Here is an 18033-nt window from a genome sequence, read left to right on the forward strand (position 1 = left end):
CAGCTGAGGGAGCTGGGGGTGTTTAGCCTGGAGAAAAGGAGGCTCAGGGGAGACCTTATCACTCTCCACAACTGCCTGGCAGGAGGCTGTAGCCAGGTGGGGGTTATCTCTTCTCCCAAGTAACCAGTGACAAAAAGAGAGGACATGGCCTTAAGCTGTGCCAGGGGAGGTTTAGGTTGGGCTTTAGGAAGAATTTCTTCACAGAAAACGTGATTAAACATAGGAATGGGCTGCCCAGGGAGGTGATGGAGTCACCTGGATGTGTTTAAGGAAAGGCTGGACGTGGAGCTCAGTGCCATGGTCTGGTTGACAAAGTGGTGTTCAGTCATGGGTTGGACTAGATGATCTCAGGGATCTTTTCCAACTTAACTGAATCTGCGATTCTGTGATTGTGTGTTTTACAGTAACATTGACTTCTGCAGTTTGGAATTGATGTACAGAGGGAGGCATCTGAGCCATCGATGGCATTTGGCATTCTACATCTTGTTTCTGGCACAGCTGCCTCTCTGGCAGTGGCAATCCTGGCCAAAATCCCTCTCAATGAAATCACTGGCATATTTCCCAACACCTTGAATAAGAACAGGATTGGGTCCTATGACCCAATGCATGTGCATCTCTCATCATACTGTAAGCAGCAAATGTTCATGATTGCAATCTAGCAATCTAAACTGAGGGGCTGGTGACATCTGAGAGTGAGTTGATTATATTAACACTCAAAGACATACACAGAACTTATTTACATTGCAAAAAAAGATAAGGCCTTGACTAAAGGAAATAATATTTATTCTAACTACATTAAAATATTCCTTGTCTGATTCAAGTCACCTACTGAGCAGGAAAAAAAAAACCCAAAATCTAACCCAAAAAACCCCAAACATCCCTCCTTGCTGATCAAAAGACAAAATCATGACATAAACTATTGCCGTATTTTTTTTAAATTTTGCCTATTTTTCATTAATATTCACCTGTGCAACTCATTTCCCTGAACATTCTTTAGAAAGAAAACAGCTCAAAAAGAAAATTCTTAAAATATATTTTCTACTTTTTACAAAGTTTTTTAGAAAGTGTTTTCTTTATTTCATTCTAGATGGGTCAATTTAATTCATCTTTTATAAAACTGTAGTGCAGGAAATATTTCACAGAATTTTACAGTGGTAAAAGGCAAAACAGAAGCACTGTTTTTGAAGCAGCAGGTACCATTTCTAGTCCAGGGCTTGTACTGAAGGTAGCTGCTTTTCAAGCTTAGCAATGGAACAATTAATAAAGAAACCCATTAAGGTCTGATTGTTGCTGCTAAAAAGGAAGGTTGAATTTCAGGCCTTTGAAGTAACTGAGAATGATTCAGGCCTCATTACAGAGATATAATCTACATTCATACATTTATGTTAGTGATTCAAATCTATTGGGACAGATTGAATTCCGTTAAATAGTGCATCTTTCCTGTGGAACTTTTCTCAGGCTTTCTCAGGCTAACCTAAGAGGTGACCTGACAATGCAAAGTAGTGGGGTATTTAGGGATTCAACTGTGCTATAAAAGAAAGGCTATACAGAAAGTAGAAAAAAGAATGAGATATAATCTAAAAAGCTATGTCAGCTTTTCATTTGGACTCCGTTTTGTAAATGCCCCCCTTGTCATCACACAGGATAAAAAAGGACTCTATGCATTGCAGTAGTTTCAAGTACTGCCCTGAATACTGCAGCTGGCAGAAGCAGATTTTATATGAAATTCTGCACATGTTGAACTTTCTGCTCTCAAGCACAAAATCTTACAACCAATATATACATAATCACGTTTAAGCAGAACGCTTCTTGAGTAAATTCAAGACAGTACCTATTTTTTCAGGGTTAATTATACCTGTTTAACCCCCAAACTATTTTTAACTCCCACCAGAGATCCTAAAATGCCAATTCACTTTATTTTCCAGCATGTGACAGGGAAAAAAGAAAAACAAAAGAAAAAGATGTCTTCAAACCTAAAATTTTAAGATATTATAGAAATTGTTTACAATTTAAGCTGTTGGAATCAAAGTAACTTCAATTTTAGAAATAACATGTTGTATCCAGGCAGAACTCAAACATTGACATAAGCTTTTTAGACACACATGTAAGCTGTCAGGCATTCACAGAAAGGAGGGTTTGCTTTACATTTTGTTTTGTTTCTCTATTTTTTTTTAATTAATTACCAAAAGGAAAAGCCTTTGGCAAAAGGAAAGCCTAAATCAGATTTGCAAAAAAAAAGATTTCTGAAATGCCTTGCACTCAGTGCAAATACATGCAGAATAAATACTCTGAAGTACCATAAACAACATTGTAAAACATATTGATTCTAACAGTTAATGGTTTCATTTCTAAGGCTGTTTAAATGTCACCCCCAGCAGCTGAACACATAAATTTAGGAACCAACTCTCTCCAGAATAAACACCATAATTGGACAAAATAATTTCAAATTTCTGTTGTGAAGTTAACAATATATTTAACATCCTAATCTAATGAATCTGTTTAATTTTAGAACGGTTTGTTCTTTCCTGCATTTTCTGTTGTTTAAACTTAAATTTACTCCAAATGCCAAATGGAATAGCATAGGAGGTTTTCCATGAAATTCCACTGATCTGAATTATTTAATGGCCTCTATTTCAAAGAAGTTTTGGGTTTTCTTATTGAGCTACTCACTGTGTTTCTGTGCCTATTTCTCTGATTCTCCATTCTCTTAGCAAATGATCCATCCACTTGTGTTCCAAAACAGGTATTTAACAATGCTGAACACTGATTTAAATATAATATATTGCACGCTGGCCATATCCTGTCAGTTCTTGATGCTTTATTCTGGTGTTAAAAGATAATACGTCATATGGAACATGTTTGTTAATTACTGGGAAAGTTGACAGGTCAGTGATGGGCTAGAAATATGAATCTGTCATAACATTCAGTATGTGAAATGATACATCCACTAGAAGAGATGCAATCATAGGAAAAAGCAACAACATATGCCCCTCCAGGAAAATAATAGCTTGAAAAATTGCTTAAAATAGCCTTGAAAATGGAAAAATTGTTCCTTTCTGGCAAGGGAAACTGCATTAGTTTAAAAAAAAATTAAAAAGACAGCAAAATATTCAGGCAGATTTTATGGGGAAACCTTTGCAATGCCAATAAAATCCCTTTTGCTCTGAAGTCAGATGCGTGATTCAGTAAACGACTCATGTTAGCAATTAGAAAATGGTCATTTAGGGCCCTGATTTCTTTTGAGACAAGGAGAGTGAGGGTGGGGAAAGAGACACAATAAATCTTGAGAGGCTTAAAAGGAAGAGCAGGCTAAAGTGTGAACTTTTTATTTCAGCAACGGAAGCGAGAAATCAGTGATTCATTGAAGGAGGGAGAAAGACCTCCATGGAAGCTGGCAGAGAAGAAGGAAAAGGAGCTAATTATGTCTCTTCCCTTTTTACTCTCTCTGACCAGCATATAATCTGCTGTTCCAGGGTCTGCCTGTAGTATATACTCCTTTCCAACCTCTCCACCCAACCCCTCCTCCAGCGGGGGGGGAGGGGGAGATCTAGCAGGCAACAAGCTCCAGGTGGCTTTCTCAATCACTTCTCTGCCAAAAAAAATAAAATAAAACCCTCTGCTAGAAAATAAGTTGGGGTTTTGGGGGATTGGTTTTTGTTAGTTTGCGGGGGGGAGGTTTATGGGAGAAGGTTAGTTGGTTGGGGGGCTTTTTTGGGGGGAGGGAGGGAGAGTGGGGGAAGAGTGAAGGGGGAGGGAAGCCGCCCTGGAGGGGATTGGTTCAACTTGGAAGACAGGGAAATTAGTAAAGCATGAGTCTCTAAGCCATGCTGGTGGCCGGCGCTCCGAGAAGGACGCCTTAGGAGCAATTAGCAGCGAGCCGAAGGCGGCGGCTGCCACGGCCGCCGCAGCCCGGGAGGAAGCGAGGGCAGCTCCCGGGGCTGCCTCCGCAGCAGGCACCGCTCGCTCCAGCTACAAAAAGGTTTCAGATGTCCCACCGCTGCCTGACCCCCTGCAAATAAGGGCTGACCACCAGAGGCACATCCCACCTCTGACTTGTAATCGCTGACATTTAGGCTACAGCTTCCAACCTGTTTGCAACCAAAGGGGGAGGGAAAGGAACGGAAAGGAAGGGCGGGGGGACAAGTTGGGATTTCTCCCTCTCTCTTTCTCTCGGGATTTTTTTTTAATACTGTTCTGGAGAATTCAAAGCAAAACAAAGAAACTTCCTCCTCTGGGGTTGTCAGTGAGAAAAGGACGAGTTGTGCAACTGGTTTGGGATTTGCAAAAAGGCAAGAGGGTGGGGATCAGAAGAAGGTGCAAAGCCACAAAGTGTGAGTGCGTGTGTGTGTAAAGGTGTATGTGTGAAAAATTCACTCCAGCACCCCTATCTGCTGGTTATTATTTATCTTAGTTGTTATTTTTGTTGTTGTCATTGACTTTGCTGTCATCTATTTTTCAGACCTTTCTGCATCTAAGATGGTGAAGAAAGGAGTGAGGAAGAGAACAAAATAACTACTGGAAAGTCTCAAACCAGGTTGGGGAGTGTGTATGCATGTGGGGGGGTGGGGAAGGGAAAAAGGAAAGAGGATTAACCACAGCAACCCCCCCACCTAAAAAAAAACCAAAACAAACCAACAACCAGCAGCTCTTTTTTTCTGAGGGAGGACTCGAAGGATTAAAAGGCAGCAACTTCTGAGGCGATTTGTCCCCTGAGTTATGGATGTTGGTGCACTTACTTCAGGCCAGATCAGAGCTCAGAGGAATCTAACCAGAAGCAGCAACCACCGTCTCTCCACTTGCCTTTTACCAGGTTTTACCCTTCCAGTATGTTTCATTTGATAAGACATTTTCCAGCGCCCAGAGTTTCAGTACAATGTGCAAATGGATACTGACAAATGGTGCCTCAGCCTTTTCCCACCTGCCTTGTTGCTGCTTGCTGCTGGTCTTCTTGGTGTCTTCTGTGCCTGTCACCTGCCATGACCTCGGCCAGGACATGCTGTCCCCGGAGGCCACCAACTCCTCTTCTTCATCATCCTCCTCCTTCCCCTCGTCCTTCTCCTCTCCTTCCAGTGCGGGGAGACACGTGCGGAGCTACAATCACCTCCAAGGAGACGTGCGCAAGAGGAAGCTCTACTCTTACAACAAGTACTTTCTCAAGATCGAGAAGAACGGCAAGGTCAGCGGCACCAAGAAGGAGAACTGCCCCTTCAGTAAGTACGGCTCTGCCGTCGCTCCGCCGAGCAGCGGCCGCTGCGCCCCCGGGCGCGGCTGCCCCGGTCCCGAGCGCCCGAGCCCCCGGCTGGGGAGGGAAGGGAAGGGAGAGGTGGCGCCGCGGAGGGGAGGGGGCGCAGGGCAGGGTCGGGTGGGCTCAGCTCGGCTCCTCGGGGACGCCGCTGCCCGCCAGCCCGCATCTGCGAATCTCTCCGGTTACATTTGTTTTGCAAATAGCCTTGCCGAGCACCGTTTGTTTCTTCGCCTAGCAGAGGAGCAAATTAGAAAGATTTGCAAGGAAGTGGCGCGGAGTGTGTGGGGGGACATTGTCTCCTGAATCTGAAAATCATTATCTCTTGTCATTAGAGTGCCTTGACGAGAGCGCTGCATTGGAACAATTAATCGATTGCCCGTGCGCGCTTCTGTCCCCGAGCCGCCCGCTCCGCGCTCCCTGCTCCCCGCTCCTGGAGCAGGGGTGTTTATTCCTGAGGGCCGAGGTCTTGCCCGGGTGCGCTCTCCGCAGCAGGGGTGCCCGGCGGCGCTGGGAGCCGGTGCGCGGCCGCGCTGCCGCCCGCGGTGTGGCGGAGGCGGTGCCGTGCTGCGCCCCGCCGGTGCCGGGCTGCAGCGACGCTATACCGCTACTCGCTCCATTGTAAACATCTGGGGCTGCCTTCCCACAGACCTCACACGCGTTTCATTGTCCTTGTCCCTCTTTCTTTCTTCTTTTTTTTTTTTAATAAATTATTTCAGAGCAAAAGTCATATGGCAGTGTCCACAGCTGAAGTTTCGAACTTTTCTCTAGAACTAATTAGACGCTTAGTAATAGCATGCTTCTGGTAATGTATTTTTGGCTGTTAGTGCTAGAAATGTAACCTTTACTTGGTTTTTCTGCCTGTGCAATCTCAAATTGAACTGTACTAAATCACAATATATTGCTTTCTCTTGAAAATCTTAAGTGACTATGTCTCACTATAGAAACATGCTGAGAAAGTAAGCTCTGTTATGCAACTCGAGGAAATCTCAGACTTTCCTTTGTGGTAAAGAACCACATTTTGGTTCTTGTGTTGTTTTACATAAATTCAGATAAACCTGGAATAAATCTGCTGTTAAATTAAAACAACTGAAAGTGAATTAAGCAGATCCCTTGTTGGGTAATGTATAAAATATGGAGTATTTCAGCAGGTTGCCGTGATAGATATTGCTGTTAATTCAGCTGTATTTCTAGTAAATACTCATAATATAACCTTACAAACAGTGAGAAAGGGGCTGGAGTATCATATGTTGCTGCTTCACTTGCTCCACCTTGCAACTTCATGGTTTATCATGCACTCTAATGTTTGTAAATGCTTTAGATGCCAAAGCAGCTGAATCTTACCACCTCCCTTTCTGTATTTCATAGAACAGCAAATTCTTTAAAAACAGAGCTGTGAGGGAGGCTTAACTTTGATGAATTTGTGTGGAATGAGATCCTAGAACTACGTTTCTTAGATTACCTTTGGATTTGGAGGAGAATGGCACCCATAAGATGGGATTCTGAAAGCTTTGTGTGCATCTCTGAGACCACCAAACCATTCTATGTAGAACACTGCTGCCAAAAAGGGTAAGGTGCCCCGCTCTGACAGCACTGTACTCAGGGAAGAAACTACGCATCTGGGCAGTCCCACTTAGCCAGCAGAGTTGCTCAGTGGGTAATCTTGTTCACATGCTTGAACTTTTGCAAAATCTTGACAAGAAGAGGTAGAGTACACTGAAATGCACACAGACATCCTTGTACCTTTTCAGGCTACATGCAAGAAAAACCCCCTGCAACTATGGGAGGGGTTGTGCATGTTGTGTCCTGGTTTTCCAGTCAGTGCAACAGAAAAAGAGTTGGCCTTCTCAGTGATGTCATGGTTATTCTCACATCTGCAGAGTGTCTGCTGAAAGAGAGGAGAATGTCATTTGTTTCATATAAAAGCAAAACAATGCCTTTTTTATACATAATTGTATCCTATCACTGAAGATGATGTGCAGTGAAGAAAGGACTGCTGTCATCTTAAAACCTGTAGCTTCCCTACTGCATTTACATCACAAAGGCAGACCTAGTGCACATCCTCCAGTACAAAACAATTACCATCCAGTTGACAGAAGTCAGAGTTCTGTGTTGTTGATTAATAGTCATTGTAATATGCAGTGTGAAATTTTGTTTTCTGTAAAAACAGTCTGAGACCATTTAAAAATATATTTATTGTGCCTTTATTCAAGGCTGTTTGTGTAGCAACATGTTGTAAGTGAATTCACTAAATCTATGTTTTTCATAGCATCACATGCAGCAGTGCTGTCGTAATACTGCTATTCTCCCCAGCTGGACTGATTCCATGCAAAGATACTGTATCTTTCATATGGTCTGAAATAAGCAATTACATGTGAATAGATTTCTGCCATGCATAGAGTTAGCCAGACAGGCCACTAAATCGTAGTCTGTTTAAATTACAGGCTATTTAATCTCTAAAATTAGTTTCTCTTTCTGAAACCATGTTTTCCTAAACAAATATGTGACTATTGGTGCACAAGACTGAAATATTCTAATTTGGAGGCTAATTTTCCCATATGCTAATGTTTAAAATCCATTTATGCTGCAGTAAAGCCTTATCAGTAGGTCTGTAAGATTGTGATATGTTGTGTGATTAGACAACAGCTTTCATGGCTCACTGCCAATTAAGCACTGTCAAGTAAAAAGAACAGTTGAAGAAAGGCAGAATAAACATCAGAAAACAGAATTTAGTCTCCAGCCATTAAATGGCTCAAGCAACATTCATAGATTTGCTCTATAAATATTGTGTAGAGTGCACTAAATTAAAGTTTACTCTGGCAGCTGTATTTCAGCTTGATTGCTTGGAACTATTCCATCATCCTTTTTCTACCTGTAGACTACCAGGTGTCTCCTGACTGTTGTATCAGAACACTGGTGGAACTTGCAGCACTTGGCATAACTGGAGGGTGTCTGTCACTAGATAGATGCAGGACTCTTTATTTTATTGTTCCTTACATCTGGAAGTTGGTCCTCAAAATACAACTACTACCTTGTCCTGCAGCATCACAGCTGTGAAGTCCCTTGCCCATGTTCTTGACAGAGTCATTTGCAAGCACAAATAAAGACAGCTGTAGTGTTTTCTGGAGGCTTATATACTAGCTGGGGGAAAAACAAATCCAAAAATCCTCCAAAGAGCAATTACAAAAGCTTTCACTATTGCTTGAGCTATGGGATCACCAAGAGAAGTTTATGCCATATATTAAAATTGGAAGGGAACTGTGTGTGTGTGCAGATTCTGATTTTGCTCTCACACAGACAGTTCTTTTGATTAAGATAGAGAAACTCTGGGATTAATGGATGGCATGCATTAAAGCTACATGATATATGATAAACTGGTTCAAGAAAACTTGAACGTACGTCTCAGTGCTACACACTTTTCAGCTGACTTCTAAGGCAAATGTTCACAGTACTATAAAGCACACAAACTTCAAATTTGCAGGACAGACCTTATTAGTTGAAGAACAATAACAAAATACACAATACTTCGTTAGTAGCAGTTAACCTGCAGTCTGTGGAGGGAGTTCTACCTGAGCAAAGATTGCAGGATCAGGCCCTTGCTTAGGTACGTGTTTAGGGAGTGCAGTCTGTGTCACTGAGCCTGAGGATGAGTGGGAAGAATTGCTGGAGGGATTACTGCGGGCTTTGGACCAAGCAGTGCTGTTCAAAACCTACAGTAGATGGCGGCACAGCCACTGCCTGGTGTCACCTCTGCTCCAACGAGGTGGACAGGAAGGGTCTGCATCCTCAACTGTATAAGCGGATTTAGTTCGAGCAAAGCCAAAAGGGCTTGCACCAGCAGATATTCTATTAATTTGCGTTCTGACCAACCTAAGGGGACTAATTCAAGCAAAGGCACTCCATTGCAGAATAAAAGTGTATGTCAGAGGAGCTAGCAAGAAATAATTAGGTACTTCCCACAAGCTAACCTATTACGGGCTTTTCTTCTGACTATTCAATTATCTTTTTTACAAAGCACTAGGGACTCTCAAAGTCCCTGATAGACTTTGGTTTTGCTTTAGTTAGCGTGGGATAAGCTTAACAACATAGTGAGTGAGAGCAAGAAAGTTTTGAGCCTCATTCTTTAGCCCAAAAGATTGTAAACAACCACTCTTAACTACTAGAAATGCTGAACATTACTAATGAGGATTTTAATTGTGCGCATATATACATGATATATAAATAGAGATTTGTATTATAGACTGGACTATATGCAGAAAAATAGCATTAAATGTGTTTTGTTGGAGTAAACTTCGTTTGATACTCATTTTTTTCATCATACCTCAGGTGCAGGAAAAAAATAAAGTGCCATAGGTACCTTAACATCAGTTATGAAGCTCCAAGCAGATTAGAATAATTGGTAAAATACATTCTTTTGCTACTGTATATTTTTTAAAGTAACTGTTTGGGATTATTGACTCTTTATCGTACGTGTTTGTAAATTAATGTGAGAGCTTTTCACTGCTTTTCTGAAGACTGATTAATGTTTTGTTGATTTACCCTCCAAAGAGTTCTGTTTTATGGCTTTATCAATCAAAATACTTAAAATAGCAAATTATAATGAGTGAAGTAATTTGAAACATAGGTTCCTTACTGTGAAATGTATATGTTGTTAAGGTCATGATTTCTCACTTTCAGTTTTTTCTTTCTTTTTTTTTTTTAATTGTCTGTAGGACTCAGTTATATAATTTATAACCAGCAGTATAAAACCATAGGCACTTAGGATTTATGAATGTGGAAAGAATTGTACTATTTAATGTCTACATGACACTCTCCTGTTACCGTTACTGCATTCCTGCCTTGTGGACCCTCCATGCTGATACTGTAGCCCTGTCATAAATCTTTTCAAAATACACAGTTGTAAGAAGTCTTTTTGTCTTCATAAATCTAACTTATAGCCACTTCGAAAAAAAAAATTGAAAGAGTTAGGAGCAACTGGAAGTTTGTTCTTAAAATCCCAGAAGAAAGAAAACAAGGGGCATACAGGTTTATAGATGCCATGCTTCTGTTTTAATGGGAGGGTTCACAGGTAGTGGCTCGGTCAAAACTTCCCTTGAAGATGGCATTAGCTGAGTGAGCACTATAGAATGTGCTTACACTTCTGAAACATCTTGGATGCATTCACTCATAGGATAAGATCCTCTGTTTTGAAATAAGGCATTTTAAGATGACTTTCAGATGTCTTTGAACTGTGTGTGAATAGGGGCCTTTTCACTTCAAATGAGAATCAGATCAGATCCTGCAGTAGGGAGTATTCATTTATTGAAGAGAGCCTTTCATTTTAAAAAAAGAAAAACCTTTCTATGTGCAAATCTTGTTAACCAGTGTCTTAAGTTAAAAATTACAGGTACCTGTATGAACATAGAGCAACAACTCATGTGGTGTGGATTGCTGACTCTTCCTCTGAAAAAGTAATATAATTGCACAAGGGAGATTCTAAATAGGAAAAAAATGTATATGTAAATAATGTCGTTTTCTGTTTTTAGGCTTAGTATTTGGGCTGATAGGAATAGTGTCAACAAAGCAGAGAAATTATGTGGTCAGCTTGGGATTTCTTATATGCTCCCTTCTTGACACTGATAGGCCATAACAAAACATTGTTTCCTGTTTTGTGGAGAGCTTTCTGAATCAAGCTCTTACAGTCTCTTGTTCCCTGAAGTAGCACAAAGTTGAAATTTCAGTTTGCTCATTTTAAACACTTGCTTCTACTGCTTGCAATTGCATGCATCACTGAACTACCTTATTCTAATATTCTGGGGTTTATCACCTAATCACCTCTTCATCACTTGGAACAACACCAATAGTTTGTGTATCAGCATTGCCAACCAGTGTCAGCTTGATGAGGCTGCACGGAAAAGTAACCCTTGCTTGCTTTGGGCTGTGGATACCAATCTACCAGATCAGAACTGGAGGACAGGTTTAGTTAACCTTAGCACATGTTTGTTTCTCAGTTGGTAGGTGTATTCGTGCCACCAGTCTAACTGTGTGTACCTGTCAAACAAATTTCCTTTCTTTTGCTTTGACAATTTATTCTGATGTGATATTTTGCTGTCTTGCATCCTTCCATTGCTCAGATTCTTTAACATGAAAAAGTAGTCAATGGTGCTTGCAACGTTGGTTCTGTTAACTAGAAGGATCCTTTCCTAGCTCCCCTAATTACTTCTGTTTCTTGTGCCAATTTGTTGTAAAACATCTCTGTTGGTGACAACATAGTAAAAAGGAGACAGGAAACAGTGTTTCATGAAGTTTTGAAAAGTCACCCTGGGAAAGCTCTCTGTGTTTATGAAGAGAATTAAAATCTTCAAGAGTATGAGTTAGGAGGAAGTGGCTAAATCTTTAATCACTGAATGGATTTTAAAGCTGAATTCATTAGTTGTGCAGATTGATAAAATTGATTTTGGTGCTTTGTGAGTACAGTGCAACAAATGGAAGTTGCAGGGGAAAGAAATGGTTACGAGTAAGCCAAGTCTCATACTAAATTGTGGCTTTAAAGGCACTGTTTTTAAATTAGGTCACTTGTGTTCTTTCTTTGAACATTCAGTTCTAATTGCAACAGTAAATCAAAGAATACGCTCAAAGTAGATTCCCATGTAAGGTGGACAACTGGACAGTGCCTTTTTACTGCTACTAACACGTGCATCCAATTACTGGGTTGATATACTCACAATGTCAGCTGTAAAGCATTCCCCTATTTTATAGTTAGCCTAAAGAATTATTAGCCTGTCCCCTTTCACATTTACCTCTAAATAATCTGTCAGTAGTGTATATCTTCTACAGTTAAAGAGGAATTTTCACACACATTGAAGCTGACTTTCAAGAAAAAAGGAAATGTTAAAATTACAACAAAAAGTTTTATTTCTTTTCTCTTTCCCCTCTTCCATAATTTTTGGTGTTGTGCAAGAGAATAAAAGGTTACAGATAGTAGAAAAATGAATTATTATGAATGTTATATAAAAATAAAGATCTTTCATAAATCTAGATTTAGGAAAGCAATATGATGCCTGCTCCTTTCATGGTGGAAAACATATGTGAAGGACAGTAAGTTTAGTTGGTTTTTGCAGTTCCTGACTCGTCTTCCTTCATGGGGAGCAGAAGTGAAAATGAGGGGGTTGCAGAGGGGGAATTGTGAGGAGTCTCATTGCTCTTCTTTCTTCTGCCACTGATACTAGAGGTTCGAACATTGCATAGAAATAAATGAAATGTGAGTTTTCTTTTAGGTTCCTGACACACAGCTGTGCAGCTGTAGTCAGCATGTGTGGGAGTTGGGGAGGGAATGCTGAAGCATTTTGGAATCGTTCAGGATGTTATTTAATTGGAATTAAGGCACAGTGCTAAGTGGAGGCTGGGTATAAATCAATGATATTGTGCCCGCATTAGAGGAAGTGGGTGGGACGTGTGACAAGTACCAGATCAGTACTAGAAAGGATGACAAGAAAGAAATAGGGGCAGCATATGTCATGAGTGGGAGAGAAGTGGGGAGAGGGGGAGCATGGCTGACCCCTTTTGGCAGCTGTGAACTGCCAGTGATGTTGAATTGTGTTGTCTGATCTTGTTGTAACATCTGTTTGCTCACAGACTGAAGCTATGAAGACAATAAGGTACCTTTTGAATTTGTATAAAAGTGTGTTAGGGTACGAACTTTCCACTCCCAATTTCATTGTGTCTTCTCTGATCCTATTCTGTAGATATTAGGTACTATTTGGTACCTGCTCTAGGGTTTTCTTCTACATTTTATCCTCTTCAAGAGGATTAATAACCTGCTTTATTCTTAATATCAAATTCAGTATGGACAACTTGCAAGCAAAAGGGTGGGTGAATTGGCCCTTGAAAGCAATAAACTATTTGAAAAAGCTGCAAGTTCTGTATTAAAGAAAAAAAAAAGAGTTGGGGTTTTGTTTGGTTGGTTTTCTTAAATTTTTCACTATTCTAATACTATGCACTGTATTTGTTAAGAGAAACAAATACCTGAAGGATACCAAGGTATCCTAGAATTCCAAGTGGTTTGATTTTTGGAGAATAGAATAGGGTGGAATAGGATGTTTTGTTTGGTTGCTGGTATGTTTAGTGTTATCAAATATTTCATATTTTGAAAGGTCATCATTAAGATTTGAAGCAGCTACATAGTTACAAATTTGGTGCTACAATGAGCAAGGGAAAATGTGTGCTCTGTAATGGAATAGGAGATGACTGCATTTAACATGATTAACATTTTACAGGACTGCAGGTTTAGTGTCTTCACAATTTTTTTATTACATTTTAGGGGATGCTAAAGCTTCTGATGTTCTCTGAAGCAATCTTTCAACTTTAACAGACCAAAGTTTTTTTCTCATTTATTTCCCAGAGACTTACTTTTTCTCTATGTTTTTTCCTGAATGTAAACACCAAATTTATAAACCATGTCATAAAGCCATAGAACTGTATAATATCCCGAGTTGGAAGGATCTCACAACAACTATTGTGTCCAGCTTCTGATCCCGCACAGGGCAATCTGGAAGTTGATCTGGAAGTACCTCTCTTATCCACATGAATTATCTTAGTACCTGTGGCACGTTTCCCTTGGAGACAAGCTAATGAAAACCTTCCCCTGAACTGTAACCTGGGCTCATGACTCTGCCCCTCTGCCCTGTCTCAGAGGAAGCAGGATGGTGCATGTGGTTCACATTCTGATGACAGGACACCTTTCCCTTGTCAAAACACTAGTGCTAATAACTGCAACACAGAAATTCTGTGCTCACTGAGGATCTGTAACTGCAAAACTAATGGTAACATGAAAAGAAGAAGAAGAGTCTAGAGCCTACCTCATCATCCAAGCTGGGGTTGCTGTCTGTTAACCTGCTTCGGTGTCTAGGCCTGGTTACTCTGCCTCTTCTGATGCTGAAAAGATAACCTGCCATACAAGATACATGTGTGGTTTTGGTGTTACCCTTACAAGTAGATGGGTGAATAATTCATACTTTGGCTGAAGGCTGAGTCAAGGCACCACCATGTGTAAACTGGAGCAGAAAATTGTCACAAACCTAGTTTCACTGGCCGTTCTGACATTCAGACCATTGCAAGCTCTTTAAATTTTCGCTTCACTAGTTCTGGCAGAAATACCTTAGAAAGCAAGTAGCATGTAAGAAATGGAAGGAAATTATGACTGTTGCAGCTTCTTAGAGGTGAGGATGCTGATGAAAGCACGAGCAAGTACAGTTCTTATGAATGGTCACATTTAATGTCATGTCTGATAGCTTTTATTGATAAAGCAGCATGACCTCTGCTTCCAAACACTCATGAGCACACATAAGGAATGACTCACTTCTTAGTCCAATGAGTTGTTTATACCACTTAAGCAGCTAATAGAAGATTCAGTAAGGTAAGTACTGGGAGGTAAAAGTTGTGCCCTTTCTGAGGCTTAAAAGTAGAATCAATGTAAGCAGTTTTGCTGCTTCTCTTGGATTTTCCTTTTTCAGCAGCCCTAGTCTGAGGCCAAGAATGATGGAGGGAGATGCTGAAATCATGCAGACTGGTGATTTGATCCACCCTGGAAATGATGATGTTTCCTATTGCCAGCACATGATGGGAAATACTGCAGGACAGGGAAAAGGTGACAAGGCTAAAAAAAAAAAAAAAGATCTGTGCTCCAGGTGCTAGGAACAGACCATTTCATTCACAGCTTCCTGTGTCTGAATATCTGGAGAAGTGGCAACTGGAACCCAGCCTGTACATCCCATGGCATTTAAACTACATAGCAACTCTGTATTAGTTATTACTTGGTACTTCCTTTACTCATTACATAAACCAGTCAAAAATAGTGACTGCTGATTACTTCAAAGCTGATGATTATTTTATATTAAGGAGCTACAAGACTGAATGCACTGACATACTGAAAATATTTTAAGGACACTCTATGGAAGGCAGAAAGATTATTGTCAGTAAATGTAGTGTGTAAAATACCTTGCTGTAGGGCTTTGGATGATAAAATGTTTTTTATCTGAATGATATACCTCACAGAACAGCTACTCAGTTGAGTTTGGTTGGCAAAGAAAAGATCAACCATCTTGCTTTATAGAAGTGGTTGCAGGGTATTTGAACATTAGAGAGATTCTTAATGACCATGGTGGATTTTTGTCTCAAAACTGGACTGAAACAGATAGGGGCTGGAGTAGTGATGTAGGATTGTGGGAATGATTGTCCTTCACCATGTGCTGTGAAGATACTGAGGGAATAAAGGAAGCTGAGGGAATCTTTGGAGTTCCTCACGGTCCTCATGGTGATTGTCAGGTAGCACAGAGGAGGAATCTGCTTCAGGGGAGAGGATACAAGACTGGACAACTTGGCACAAGGATAGTCTACATGAATCAGTCTTTGAGTGTAAGAAATGCTGTAAAGTATTAGGAAATAATAGGTCCTATATGTTTGTCATCCACTGTACATAAAAATTTCTAAGAGTATTTGAGTCTAATTTCTCCTTGGCTCTTTGCTGCCTATAAAATGAGGTTAGCAATACTTCTGTATGAGGAAGGGTGTTATGAAAGCCAATTATTTGTGAAACACACCAGTAACACTGTGATGTGTGCCAGGAAAAAAAAAAACCCACCCAGAGGGTAATCATCCTCTTCACTGAAAGGTTTGGATATAAGGAATAGTAAGGGCAGTTTTGTCTTCCTATAGGCTACTTCTTAATTCTGTCAGACTAAGGTATTTTTGTCTGTCAACAGGAAAGAAGTTTAAAAAAAAATTGCTCTATAACCCTTCTTGCAAGCATTCTGTCAAGATTACCCAACAGATTTTTTTGCATAGCATAGAACAAAAATTAATGTCCACATAGCTCCTAACCAAATAGCATGAGTGGAGGCACATACTGGATCTGTCCTGTCAAACTGAGCTCTAGATCTTGTTCCACCGCGCGAACATTATAATCACAAGCAATGTTAAAATTTCTTTTGCTTTGAAGGTATGAACATTAGGGTGTTTCAGCTCAAGGATCAGGCCTATCAGTAAAAGAAATTTGAGCATGATATCCTCCTAATATTTATTTTATTAATGTATTAAGTATTTCTGGAAGTTCCTTAAGTTCCCCGAAATGCTGTCAATGTACTGGAGTTAATCTACTAGAATTATTTGTTTGCGTTTTATTTTTTTTCTACCATCTTTTAAATTATTGATACTTCCCCTTTAGTGTCACAGACATTATTCTTTCAGTTTAATTTATTACAATTACTTTTACATGTCACAATTTTGCTTTGAAATGACAGCCATCCAAGTTAAAGTCTTTTCAACTTTAGTGAAAACACTTATAATGAGGCTGACACTTGGCTCATGTGGAATTAATCTGGTCTCTTGGTCATTTCTTCAGTTTCTCCTGCTGCAGTCAGCTCTCAAAAAGACATATCTGCAGCTGGGGAGTACATAAGATTAACTTCCGCCTCTCTGTGGCTTCTTGCCTCAGACCACACACCAAATAATTCCTCAAAGCATTACCCAGATTTGCTCAAAATTCACCATGCTTGCTTTATTCCTTTAGTTCTGCCGCACATGCATTTGTGGACTCTGCTTACAGCTGATTCTGCTTATGAAACAGGAAACATTTTGCAAAGATGAGTATTTAGAGACAAACACTATTGTAAAATATCTATATTAATTTTTCTACAGAACTCTTCCTTTTTTTGGTTTCATTAGTTTTATACATATACACAGTAGACCATAAAGTTCAGCAAGACATAGCCTTTTTGTTTCCAATTGTAGTAAGGACATCATAAAGACTGATACAGCTTTTCAGTACAGACTGACTCATAATAACTCTTTCACCCAAAATGAAATTTAAAAAAAACCAAAACACAGTGCTTATATTCCTGAAGAACTTTAGTGCCATCTGAACTATTAAGTTCAATAATGTTATAAAAAATTGTCACTGGAGGAAGTGGAGTCAGGTCTCTAATCCAGGGACCTCCAAACCTTAATCACAGTTCAAAATCTTTAAAATGGGGTCACAGATGTGAGGTGTACATACATGTGCTCACACAACAGTGCAGACTCAAAAAGTATCTAATGATTAGCAGAAAAAACAGTAGATAAAAACAATAATTCTCTCTATTACTTTGTGCTTCATGCAAGAAGTTCTAGATGAGGTTACCAGACTCTTTTCATTAAACCCATAATGGGGAAGGGAACTTAGTTTCTGTGTTTGAGTCAATTGCAGTCTGGCATTTTCTAGTACTTTTACTGTTGGGTTTTCAACTAAGTATTTTTTCATGGAGGTTTCAGAATGTTTCTGCTTTCCAAAGAGCCAGTTATGAAAATATATATATATATTTGTATATATAAACTCTTCATTTACAGATGTGTTTTGTGTGCTAAGCTATAGAAGTTCTATGTGCAAAATACCTCCTTTTACAGATCTACTGACAATGCAAAGGTAGATTGCAGGACAATGCAACTAATGTAGCACGTAAGATGAAGTTTCCAAAGAATCTGTAGAGGCCTGACTGAAGAGCACACTTATATTTTGCCCCAGCACAAGAAAAAGATTTAGGTCTTGGAATGAGTCCAGAGGAGAGCCTCTAAGTTGATCCCAGGCCCAAGACACCTCTTGAGAGTAAGTAGAAATATCTGCCATGGTTGCAGTATTTGAACACATGAATACCTTCAGAAGGACTGTAACAGATGCTTTATCTAGAAAAGAATGACAAATGTGAGAGACTTCTAGACATCTAATAACAATTTCAGAGTTTATGTCAGTTAAAGAACTTATCTGTTCTTCAGTTCTCTTG

At 40.0% G+C, this 18033-nt stretch overlaps 1 protein-coding gene across 3 annotated transcripts in view; it reads left to right on the forward strand.

Moving 5' to 3' along the window:
- Positions 1-3812: 3812 nt before the first annotated feature.
- FGF10 (fibroblast growth factor 10) overlaps positions 3813-18033 on the forward strand; it is a 62006-nt gene continuing 47785 nt past the window's right edge. Inside the window, exons 1-2 of one of the 3 annotated variants that reach the window (XM_042028387.1) lie at positions 3813-3979; positions 4460-5210. In XM_042028387.1, the coding sequence (XP_041884321.1) occupies positions 4874-5210 (337 nt within the window). In that variant the 5' untranslated portion in view covers positions 3813-3979; positions 4460-4873. Of the gene's footprint in view, positions 3980-4040; positions 4056-4129; positions 4332-4459; positions 5211-18033 lie in introns of those variants that run through there. The other 2 variants (XM_042028388.1, XM_042028386.1) reach the window with 2 other exon arrangements.

The sequence above is a fragment of the Corvus kubaryi genome, unplaced genomic scaffold (genome assembly GCF_017639235.1).
Source record: "Corvus kubaryi isolate FWS band 111438036 unplaced genomic scaffold, C.kubaryi_AGA036_p1.0 37308, whole genome shotgun sequence".
Taxonomy (NCBI): domain Eukaryota; kingdom Metazoa; phylum Chordata; class Aves; order Passeriformes; family Corvidae; genus Corvus; species Corvus kubaryi.